We start from the raw sequence: 12154 nt of genomic DNA, 5'->3' as shown, positions 1-12154 counted from the left end.
AGATCCAGGTCCAGATCCAGGGCCTCAGTTCACAAAAGGTCATGCTGATTGAAAACCTCTGACTGATCTTCATCGATTTGAATGAACAACGTGCTGTTTTCTGCTTGGTCAGAGCATCACATCTCTGAATTCTGAACATTGTCTCTTCACACGTGTTGACTTCGCTCTTCGTAAAGCATCAGTTTGTTTCACTTGAACCCAAACTGAAGTCTGAAGGCACCTCCTAGAATGATTAACAGCTTGCAAGCTGCAAATATATGGATGTTTATGACATGCTTTGTGTGTAATTAAAGGTCTGTATACAATTTTAAATGCATCTAATGACACACGGTGAAACACTGTTAAAGCTCTTTGTCTTTATTCATTGTTCAGTGTCTTTAACCAATAATTTCCCTGAGGTACCCTACCAAAGGGATCAGTAAAGTTCTATCTAATCTCATCTTAAAGATCCTTATACACATTCAGTCATCACAGTCACACTCTGAATGGGATCCTCAGGTATTGGAAGCAGCATTGATTGTTTTCATATGAACTGTGATGCCATGATGTCAGCGTGATGTCACTCAGTCAGTGTCTGTATGAGTCTATTGCATCAGTTCATTTCGTTTTAGGTCACGGAGTTAAAAAGGGTCAAATCTAAAGTGTCATCAGTTTCCTTCTGTCAGATTGAAGCTGCTTCTCTGTTTCATTATTAGTTTGAAGAAAGCATCAAAACCATCGGGTCCAGCTGTAATTCAGCATCAGACTCGTCCTCCATGTTGGTGTGAAGTGGTCGTGGGGAACTCTGCAGTCATGTGATCATGTCGGGCCGCTGCTGCTGCTGCATGTTCAACCAAACCAGTGGTTTCCCATGCAGTCTCTGTTCCAGGGGGCGCCACAGAGCCAGCACCACTCCATCCTGCAGCGAGGACACTGCATGTGCATGCAGCCACCTGCAGGGGGAGACAGCTACACGCATCAGGCACCTTTACATGTGTGTTCCAACACGCTTCATTCATTGTCACGTGTGCTGTAACACGCCTGACGCACTGCTTACCGTTCCTCTCCACGGGAACCGAACACTGGGGGCAGCGTTTGGTTGACTCCTGGATCAGCAGCAGCGACGCTCGGTCCCACCTCCCCCTGAGAGTCGCCTCCCCCTCGACCACGAAGCCCTAAGGGGGCGGGGCAGAAAGGAGGTCACATGACCGTCTCCTTCAGCAGGTAATCATTGTGAGGATTGGTCCACACAAACATATTCAGCATTACTGCCCAGAAAATTCTGTGATTGGTCAGCTCACCTGTGAGGCTTCACCTGTGGGTGGGGCCGACGCCACCTGACACGCCCCCTGGTGGTAGCTCTCTCCGCAGGTCCTGCAGAAGATGAAGCCACAGCCCAGCTGTCTGTCACACTCCACCCTCCTGCCGTCATCAGGGGGGAGAAGCCCCGCCCCGCAGCCAGGTGACGGACACATCAGTCCTCCAATCGCCAGCAGACACTCCTCAGCCCCGTACTGCTGGTACCGCCCATACTGACAGACAGACAGGTGTGTGAGGGGGATTCTGGGTAAACCAGGTGAGGGGTTTCCTCTCAGCAACACATGTTAAAGATTCTCTGATTGAAATCAGCAGTTAACAGGAAAATACCTACAAATGAAATGTAGCTGCAGCAGCAGGTTCACATCTGTTTGTTCAAATACGGCTTTTTCTTATTGACTGATACGTTCATATTTTAACTATATTTTTTCAAATAACTTGCACAACAACATGTAAGTACTCTGTAGACATTCTTTAAGTTAAATTTACATTCTTTATGTTTTAAGGGATTTTTAAAATTGTACTAAGTTTTGAATATTTTGTTGAATATTTTAATATTTACCAAAAGGTTTTGTTGGTAAAGTTATGGTTAATTTGCTCATTTTGCAAACATTTGTTCAGATATTTCATTAACATTTATTCAACTCATGTTTTTCAGAGATTCCATTCATATGTTTTAATCAATTCGTTGATTTTTCTCAGACGTTTTCTGACCTTTTTTCAGGCTTTTGTCGTTTACATTCTGTCAGCTGAGCGCCTTTGGACTGAATGAATCAACAGAATATTTCCCTCAGTGGAGGCTTTAGTCCTGAAACAGTAAATATCTTGAATTACTTCCTATAGTCACCTGATCGTCTCCCAGGATCCTGAAGTGATGCAGCTCTTTGATCAGAGAGTCATCGCAGCCGGCTGCAGACACAAACATCACATGATCACATTTATACACGACTTTGCTGCAAGTCATCATCATCTTTGAGTCACTGAAATACAGCTGATAAACAGACGATAAAGATGAAACAGAGTTTGTTTCCATTCATTTAAACGGTCAAAATAAAGCAGCAGAACTGTGTGTGAGCAGCTGCTGTCTGCAGAGAATCACTGATGTCAGCGAAACATTGCTGATTACTGTTGAACTGAAGGAAGCTAAAATCAGACAGATTCTTAATGGAGTTCTGAACTGTCTTCTTCGGTGGTTTCTCAGTGGCTTTATTGTGACAGACATCAGACATGATGATGCTGCTGAATGTGAACATTGGTTTTTCATGATACTGAGCTGACAGGTGGCCCCTCCCCCGCCTCACCTGCACATGGCAGCGAGTATCCGATGACGGGATGATGGACGAACTGTCGCTCGCTCAGTCGAGTCTCACAGTAACGACGGAAACAGTCGAGACAGATCACATGACGCTCCGAACACTGGAAGACCACGACCACGTCCCTGAGGAGGGGACACTGAGGTCAGCAGGCATCACATGCATCAGTGTGTGTCTGTGTGTGTGTCTGTGTGAGTGTGTGTGTGTATGTTACATGACGTCAGAGCAGGCGATACAGGGGACGCCTCTGATGTTGGTCATGATGAGGTCGAGGGCCACAGAGAGGTCGTCATCTGAGGTTGGATGGGTCGCACACTTCATGTAAAACTCCTGCGTGCACACACACACACACACACACACACACACACACACAGTCTTTGTGTTGTCACTGATGTCTGATTTTCCCCTGTTCATTGCCGCTGGATGTTTTCTATATATACGTAATGTGAATGTGATGTAATGACGTTTACTCCTCTGAGCTGCGACTGACCGTTATCGTTATTATTTATTAATCAGCTGAATATGTTCATCATCAGCTTGTCACACATTTTAGATAATTTTTAGTTTATTAATTCAACAGCTGCAGATTAACCAACCAATCACTGCAGCCTTTCACAGACGCCCCGCCCTCTTACCGCCTCGTTGCCATGACAACCTTCTGACTGACAGACGCCATGGATACGACCTGGAAGGAGGACGTCATCCCAACAGGACGGACCCTGATGGAGACACAGAGCCTCACGTCCACGTACAGTAGCATCAAGCAGTGCATCCAAACACTCATGTAGTACTAATACTGCAGTACTCGTACTGCGCTCACCCTGCTGAGTGTCAGCGTCGTCTGTCTGCAGCTTCGGCAGCGAACTCTCAGTTTTCCTGGTTGGATTGACCTACAGCTCTTACAGTACACAAAGAAAGTACTGCAGGTACGCACACCTGTAAGGACAGAGTACCAGAGAGTACAGAACTACTGCCACGGTGAAAGCCCGCCCCCTACAGCCTGACTGTCTCACCTGCAGCAGGGTCACCTGGCTGCTGCTGACTCTTCATTTAACTTGATTCAAAAACTCAGCTGATGACTTTTAAATGTCTCCATGGTCTGCTGCTGTTTTTCCTGTTTCAGCTGAAACAAAACCTCCCTGCCTCAGCATCAGCACCACGTCCACACCACATGTTTCCACCCACATCTCAGCCAAGTCATTTAATATTCAGTTTGCATTAAGAAAACTGCAGTTCTGCCTCCAGACTGCTCCTGGATGTGGCGCCAAGTTCACAGAAGACAAACAGCTGCAGCAGTAAAACTCACAGCTGAGCTTAATTTAACATTCAGAGCTCAGAGCAGCAACACAGAAGGTTCAGGTTCAGCAGTCAGAGCTAATGAGGTGCTTACAGGTATCGGAACCTTACAGGTATCAGAACACTGCAGTGAGAAGCAGCCCTTGATTTGAAGGTGTCCGTGGTTCTAGGCTGCTGGTGTGGACGCAGTGGAAGGATCTGTGTCGTGATAATGTTCCTTGTAGCAGCAGTGATGTAGAAGAACTCACCTAAACCCAGCTTTAGAAGTGGCTGCATGAAGTTCATCATTAAAGGTGACTCACCTGCAGCGTCCTGCCTCGCCTCCAGAACCAGTGCTGGGCCGGGGGAGGAGGAGGAGGGGGTGGAGGGTGGGAGGAGGGAGGAGCTGAGGTCCAGTCGGGTCAGATGGTTCGGCTGCAGTATCTGAGAGGATGAACCAGGAGGAGGCAGAACCACGTGGACCGTGCTCTGCTCCGGAAGGTCACAGCCCTAAGAGGAAAACATGATGATCAGGTCGCATCTGTAGTTAGGCTCCGCCCTCACCTGCTGTGAAGCTCTAGCTCACCTGCAGGGTGGTGGAGTTCTGCAGCTCCCTCCCAGCAAACAGAACCCGCAGCTGCTCAGGCCGGACTCCCTGCTGACACCCCACCAGCTCCTTCAGCTCGGCCACGCTCGCCTCCTCCTGCAGCTCCACGGCCACACCTGGGCCCAGGTTGTACCGCACGAACACTGAGGGACAGGTGAAGAACAGGTGAGGGTCGCTATCTTACAGCACTGAATCAAGAAAATGAAACAGCCATCGATTGATCAACTTGTACATTTATCAATGAATTGACCAATCACTGCAGCTCTGTAATCAGTCGGTGTCACTGAACCCAGCAGCTGTGTACTTTTATATAGTAACACTGCACTGAACACTGCTGGTGATGGAACAGCTCCTCATAAACGATCAAAGTTAGATTATGAACCCAACAACAGAACGCTGAACCGGTTCCTCCTGAGCAACAACGCTCCGTCTGCTCTGCTCTGATAGTACTGTGGACCAGAGGAGAACGTCGTCCTGCGGGTCATACATGTTCACATGTAGATTCATCACGTCACACATGTTCACGTGTAAATGTTTCATGTTTCCTGTTGTTCTGTGTCCGTAACGTACATTTTCCTGATTGTACCGTATCATCCTAACAGAACCCTTCGCTCTCAGACTGCAGGTCTACTGGTGGGTCCAGACTCTCCAGAACCAGAATGGGAGGCAGAGCCTTCAGCTATCAGCTCCTCTGTTGTGGACCAGCTCCCAGTCTGGGTTCTGGAGGCAGACACCCTCTGTGCTTTAAGGTCAGGATGAAAACGTTCCTCTGTGATGAAGCTGATAGTTGGAGCTGCTCAGGATCACCTGGACTGTTCCTCAGTGATGCTGCTGTAGCTTCAGACTGCCGGGGGACTCCCATGATGCACTGGGCTCCTCTCCTCTCCTCCTTCCATACAGTTATAACCACTATCACATGTCACTAACTGTGTGTTTCTCTGAGGTCCTGTGTTTGTTCTCATATATTTATTGTTCTGTTCTACTGCTGCTCTCCATCTGCTGTCCTGTTATCACCTCCTCATCTCCACTCCCACCCAGCCGGTCCAGGCAGATGGCCTCCATCCCTGAGCCTGGTTCTGTTGGAGGTTTTTTCCTCCCAGTGGGTTTTTGTTTTTTGGTTCCTTCCCACCGTTGCCGACCATTTGCTCAGAGGGCTGCTCTGGACTGTTGGGTCTCTGTTTAGATCTGTGAGGCCTGGACCATGTCCGGAGCTGTGTGATGATATGTGGTGTAAACTGAGCTATGTAACTGGCTCAGGTGGTACAGCGGGTTGTCCTCCAGTCCTAAGGTTGGTGGTTCGATCCCCTCCACAGTGGAAGCGTCTTTGGGAAAGACACCTGAAGTTGCTCCCGATGGCAGCAGCAGCTTGTTCGGCAGCTCTGAGGCCACCAGTGTGTGAATGTGTGTGAATGGGTGAATGAGGAACACTGTGAACGCTCTGGATAACAGATAAGTGCAGAACATTTATAAACAAAACTGACTTGATGAGGGATCAATAAAGCTGATCTGATCTGACTGAAGTACCTGCAGTAGTGTTACTATAAACACTGCTGATGTATCAGGTGTAACATATTGATTATAGTGACAGAACCGGGAGAAGAACCATCAGAACCCGTTCCGTTCAGTAAAGAATCGTTTAAGAGAAAATTACAGTTCCGGTTCCGGTTCAGAACCTGGTGTATTTCGGTGGAATCGGTAGAACGCAGCAGAACTCACCGATCATCTGTCTTCGTCCTTCATGTGTCCAGACTGAGCATGCGTGCCGCGGTGCATTCTCGGAGCAGAAGTCCGGCTGCGCGCGCCATACGTCGTTGCGTCACTTGGCTGAACTACACAGCGGAGTTACGTCACGGAGAGCCCCGGAAGTGAAGGTGAATTCTAATGAACTTGTTTTTTTTTCTTTTCTTTTTTTAAAATAAACTTTATTGGTCTCTTTGAACGCATAAAAACACGGCATATAGAAACGTTGCATAGAGGGTTATGGTTCGGTCCACCTCTGGCTCTGTGTGCTGTAGGTTTTAGTTTTTTCTTTTTCCCTGTCTCTCCCTCTGGGTGGGCATGAGCTGGACGTGTGTGGGGGATCTGGGCAGGTGCAGCCATTGGATAATCACCTAAGTGAACACACCTGCAGCGAGGACTAGCACACCTTGAACTCATCTGCTTGACCCCAGACCCCAGACCATTGACTACCACTGTTAGGAACCCCGGCCTCTTACCTGGCTTTGTTTGCACAGCAGAGCTACTGCTAACATGTGAAAGAAGTCTGAGCAACTTTATTTATTTATTTATTTATTCCTTCTCTTTATTGAGGTTCGTAGTTTTTTTGTGTACAATACAAAGCTGAACCTTATTTTCCCACATTTTTTTTGTTTTTTGAAACCATTGAACAGGCATGAACATACAGCAGGTATCAAAAAGCAAACAAACAAACAAGCAAGCAGATTAAATGAAGATAAATATGTTTTGGTTTTTAAAAAAACAACAACAAAAAAACACACACAACCAAACAAACAACAAACAAACAAACAATCAAGATGTCCACCCCTCTACACCACCAGGGTGTCACTGCTTCTCAAATTGACCAGAACAGTGTTGACCTGATGGAGCAAAGTCCCGACTAGGATGGGTCCATAGTGTCCACACTGTCCAGGATGGGTCGCCATATCTTCATAAATCCTTCAGCATTGTCGTGAAGGGTGTGGCTCAGCTTTTCCAGAGGGAGTCTCCTCAGGACCTCCTTATACCAGTCCTCCCCAGCAGAGCTGTCCTTCGATATGCAGAGGTTGACAATTGTCTTTCTTGCTATGTATGAGAGAATTTGAATCAGTTTACCATCGTATGTGTCCCTAGCATTGTCCACTTTCATGTGAGCAACTTTAAAGTGTTATTATATAAAATGCGTGTGTATACATACGCATGCGCCTCAGAGTTGTATTTCTCTTCTTTGTAAGCGTCCTGTTTGAGATCCAGAGACCACAGAGGCCACAGCAGATGATTTGATTATTATTTTACCTGATGATGACATAAGAATGCTAATTACACAATTTGTACAAATGCAACTAAGTTATTATTGTAACAAGTAGTATTTTGGATAGAATAAACCTTCCAAACCTTAACTTGTTAGTTAAAAGCACCATTTGGGTGGAATAAACCTTTGAAATTAGAGGTTCTTGGACATGAAGTAGGGCTTGTGTGGAGTACTCATTTCATAAACCTTTTTTAAAAAATCCTCCTTTAAAAGCCAAAGTTGTGCACTTTAGTGATTATTAATCACTATAGGTAGCACTGTCCTAAAAAAAAGTTAAATACTCATGTTCAGACTCTACAGTGTTATCTATGATGTAAATGTATGTACAGTAATATCAACTACTATAAAAAATTCAGCTTCACCTGATAAAATAAATAAATCTTCAGGTTGAGGCCCTACAGTAATTATGCAGATTAACCTGAGTAATGAACAACTAAAGTTATGTTTCTACAATATTTTACATGAAAATCTGACAAATCCAAGGAGTCCCTCTGAGCAACATTTATTCTTTCTCTTCCTTTCTGTATTTATATTTTAATGTGGCTGCTTCAGGTCTGTAAGCACCCAAACATCCAGAGCAGCTTCTTCCCTCATGAACAATCAGTCAGTAAATCATTAAAGACTCCTGTTGCACCACCTCTATGCAAAATCATTACATGTGCACTTCTTCTAATCCGTGTGCAATATTGTAACTTAAACTGTTTTCTAATTTATTACTCTGGTTTACTCTCTTTTACACAGTACTTTTATTTACATGGTGCTTTTATTCTTTTCTTTAACGTATATTTTATTTAGAAGTGTTTAGATTTCTATATTTATTGCCTGTCTTCTTGTTGTGTACCACAGTTTCATTCACCGTGTGCACGAGCTCAGTATAGACATGTAGAATAACACATATCTATGATTATCAGTGTGTTTGCAGGCTGCAGCTCCTGTGGTGTCCAGCAGGGGCCGCCTCGCTCCGTCTCACTCTAACGAGATGTTGCCTTCAGTTCTCGCGACATTTATCCGCCCCTCGTTGTTTTTTTTTTTTCCTTGACGTGATCTTGACTTGGTGGCAACGGGTGCTGGAAACATTTACCGGCGAGCTTTCTCTGTCTGAAGAGCCACCGAACCGACTTGGATCATTTATGACATCGAAGCCGAAACTCCACAACAAAGTTCCCCGGTGAGTTCTGCCAGCTGCGGCCCACAGAGCGGCTTCTCCGGCCCGGTACTGCCAGCGAACGAAGCTCGCTGTTAGCTCCGCTGACCTGCCGTTGTAGATTAACTGTTAGCCACTTAGCTGCTAACGGATCCCACGACGCTGTTTTCCCCTTCATGAAAACGGATTATTAACGTATTAGTTTGAAGAGATTATCGCTTCGTCAGTTTTTCTAGAGTCCAATAATGTTGTTGTCGATGTCTGAAATCGATAATGTGCCACGTTGAGCTAACTGCTTTAGCACCAAACAGGCTTTGACCTCCAGCTTCTCAGAAAATCTTCTTTTTTTAAAGCCACAATATCTTCACAGGTTTAATTGACTTAGTTCATTAAATAAATAAATCTTCATTTCCTCCTGGAGTTATATCGTTTTATACGGTTTTTAAAGCGATAAGGATAGGTTTGTGTCGTAAGCGTGTATAACCAAACTCCTTCTGTAAAACTCCAAATTCCACCAGTTTTATCTGTTTGGTCAAGTTTAACTTGGTGAATCTTTTTTTATTATTACTTTTCCACGCTTGTATAATCCTCTGTGTAATTCGGCTTAGTCCTACAGTCGCCTTAAACAAGGTGCTTTATGTTGTGTTTTTTAAATGTTTTTTCTGTCATTCTCACGGCCTCCTGCCGCTGAAGCAAGCAGCAAGAGCTGGGCTTCCCCTGATCTGATCAATTTACCTAAACAAAGTGCAGCTGGTGAATAATCTGCATGCCGAGTTCAGCAGGAGACCTTCGGCCTTTGGGGAAAGTGAGAAGTTGTTGTGACAGCTGAGCACACTGTCGGACAAACCGCACACAATAAACATGACTGTTTTTGAACGGAGTTTGGTGGAGCTGACCTAAGAATCACGTTGACTCCGGGTTAATGTGTAGCAGAGATATCAGCTGTACACACTCACTGATGCGCTCTGCAGTCTTCTATATGAGACTGTGACCTGCGGGAGCTGCGGGGTTTTTCGCCCCGCCGTCTTGCCCTCCCCCCGGATCGCTGCGTACGTGCGGCCCGGCAGGCGGTGATGGCGGCCGGTCGGAGCGGAGCTTCCTCATTCCTGTGAGCCTGGAAACGTCCCTGCTAGCGACTTAAACTCAGATAACCAGGTTGTCTGTCAGCGGAGTTTTCAGGTTTTTAAATGTGTCATGAAGCCGCATCAGATACAGAAATGATGAAACATTAACTTTAATATAAAGGACAAAAATATCAAGAATCTCTTTACATTCTCAGCGAAAACTTATCTTGAGGACCTGAGCTGCTGTTTTCAGTGACACCTTAAAGTTTAGAGCTGTAGCTGAATCGTCACTGTTCGCTCCATAAATCGTAGAAGTGTCTGTTGTCGAAGCCGAACTCGCACATGTTCGGTTTACATGATGCACCAGACGAAGGTAGCAGAGCGTGGGGACAGCAGGACTGAGTAAACGGCTGCCTTCCACCACTGCTAGTATTACCATGAAAGCGTCAGATGCCATCGTGCATTTCTGATTAACAGTTTGTCCACCAAAAAAAAGCCTCAACAACAATATTTAGATTTAAGGAGCTTAAACAAGAGTTTAAACTGAGCTTTAACCTGGTAAGGACAGTTAAACCAGGTTAAAGGACAGTTAAAACAGGTAAAAGGACAGACAAACCGGGTTGAAGGACAGTTGCACCAGGCTAAAGGACAGTTAAACTGGGCTAAAGGACATTTAAACCGGGCTAAAGGACAGTTACACCGGGCTAAAGGACAGTTAAACCAGGCTAAAGGACAGTTAAACCGGGCTAAAGGACAGATAAACCAGGTTAAAGGACTGCTGTGTTTCGGCTGGAGGCTGTTTTGCTCAGGTTGTTATCAGCTGTTAGACGCCTGCTGACAGCTGATACTGAGGCGCCGCCGCGCCCTGAGGCCACGCCCACCAAACCAAACATTAGGAAGTCACAGTGTCACAGCCAGGCGATGAGTTGATTAGTCGGTTCTGTGTGTCGCAGCCCATTGATCTGATTGGTGTTAATATGAGTTTAATTGAAGCTGTGTCTGGGAGCACTGTGCTCTACTCAGATCTACTCAGATCTACTTTATTGTACTTTATTGTACTCTGTACCTGGCCATGTGTACTCCAGTGTGTTGCATCACATGTATTAGTGGGTGGTAGTGCCAGCCTATGGTGTGACTGGTTTAATCCCAGTGGACAGCGGCGACCCGTCGGCTCACTGACCAATCGCAGAGCACAATGCTGCTGAGTCAGTGAGGACAGCAGCAGCTGAACAATGGAGGCTTTGAATGAGCTTTATTAGCTCTGTGGGAGAGAACGAAGAACTCTACCGGTGTTGCTGTTACCTGCAGCGTTTCTATGGTTACGCTGTGATCACTGTTCTTTGTAGTTGAACTCTAACAGCAGCAGTGAACCTCACTGTTGAAAGAGGAAGTTGCATCATGGCGACTGCCTGCGAGTTCCCTGATCTGAACTTCCGTCCTGTCGGATTCTCTGCTTCCTGTTTCCAGGATGCTGTCGGCCGAGGCGGCAGCGAGCGGGCTGAAGCAATGTCAGCAGGCCCAGGATCAGCTGGAGGACGCCATCAGCAGCGTGATGAAGGCGGAGCAGCAGCTGAGAGACAACGGCAGAGAGGTGAGGACCTTCATCCCGTCATCATCACCATCCTCCTACTGATCACTATGAATGAATGAGGCCTGAAGGAACCACACAGAACCTTCAACCAGCCACAGTCCAAACTGTTCCTGGCTCAGTTTCCTTCACTGAGGTTCATGTTTCTCTGCTACATAAAGTCCTACAGCTCTGTGGAACCAGAACAACCTGAAGGAGGAGACAGAACTCAGAGATGTCTTCTGTCAGCAGAACAGTGTGTTCTCCGTAGGTTCCAGAGTCCGTCAGGTGAAACATCACAACGTCAGTCTGAGAATCAGTTCATTGTCCTCAGAGAGCCGCTGATCTGATGAAGGTTTCAGTGTTCAGAGTCAATCTGTTCTAGTACAGGAGGACAAGCTGAAGTCCAGAGTCTGAATCCCACATGTGGAGCAGAGAACATGTGGTTCTAAAAGGTGCTGATGGAACTGTGTTCTCCACCGAACAGCACACAGGCAGACAGGTGACAGGCAGGTAAACAGCTCTCAGGTGAGCACAGTGATAAATCGGGTATTTACAGCTGATAAGACAAAGAAACGTGCAGCAGAAAACACTGAATCATCAAGTTCGGCTTTAAATACCTGCACAGAAGCACCTGAGCCTCTCTGATCCCACACCTGTCTGGGTCTGACCAATCAGAGACCACCATCATCCTCATCACTGCTGAATCACTGTGTTCTGAAAAAAACACCAAAACACCCGAAAGCCTTCCTTTGTTCAGGCCTGCACTTGTGGTCACCACGGTAACCACAGCTCAGGTGACCACCGGGGGTGTGTGTCAGGAAGTGTTCAGTCAGCAGTGAAGGGCAGGTGGTAGAGAC

The 12154-nt window shown here is 46.3% G+C and overlaps 2 protein-coding genes across 2 annotated transcripts in view; one reads left to right on the top strand and one right to left on the bottom strand.

Annotated features, from left to right (window-relative positions):
• Positions 1-341: 341 nt before the first annotated feature.
• On the bottom strand, positions 342-6244 carry prkn (parkin RBR E3 ubiquitin protein ligase). Its single transcript, XM_008293835.1, has 11 exons — positions 6208-6244; positions 4471-4634; positions 4208-4394; positions 3430-3545; positions 3245-3328; positions 2824-2939; positions 2598-2734; positions 2144-2205; positions 1281-1511; positions 1037-1154; positions 342-932 (listed from the first exon to the last, which is right to left on the bottom strand). The coding sequence occupies exons 1-11, from the start codon at positions 6212-6214 to the stop codon at positions 829-831; spliced, it is 1326 nt and encodes a 441-aa protein (XP_008292057.1). The 5' UTR covers positions 6215-6244; the 3' UTR covers positions 342-828.
• A 639-nt stretch (positions 6245-6883) lies between these two features.
• Positions 6884-12154, top strand: part of ncoa4 (nuclear receptor coactivator 4) — a 9623-nt gene continuing 4352 nt past the window's right edge. Inside the window, exons 1-3 of the mRNA XM_008293845.1 lie at positions 6884-6898; positions 8512-8687; positions 11195-11318. Of these exons, the coding sequence (XP_008292067.1) occupies positions 6884-6898; positions 8512-8687; positions 11195-11318 (315 nt within the window). The remainder of the gene's footprint in view (positions 6899-8511; positions 8688-11194; positions 11319-12154) is intronic.

Source organism: Stegastes partitus, unplaced genomic scaffold (assembly GCF_000690725.1).
Source record: "Stegastes partitus isolate 25-593 unplaced genomic scaffold, Stegastes_partitus-1.0.2 Scaffold915, whole genome shotgun sequence".
Lineage (NCBI taxonomy): Eukaryota > Metazoa > Chordata > Actinopteri > Pomacentridae > Stegastes > Stegastes partitus.
Note: the sequence above shows the minus strand (reverse complement) of the source record. Positions and strands in the feature narration are given on the sequence as shown.

What these genes read in the sequence shown, in the direction of transcription:
- prkn (XM_008293835.1), bottom strand. An exon ending in AGAACTCCACCACCCTGCAG is followed by an intron (nt 4,395 to 4,470) that starts GTGAGCTAGAGC and finishes TTTTCCTCTTAG; the next exon opens with GGCTGTGACCTTCCGGAGCA. An exon ending in ATCGCCTGCTCTGACGTCAT is followed by an intron (nt 2,735 to 2,823) that starts GTAACATACACA and finishes TCCCCTCCTCAG; the next exon opens with GGACGTGGTCGTGGTCTTCC.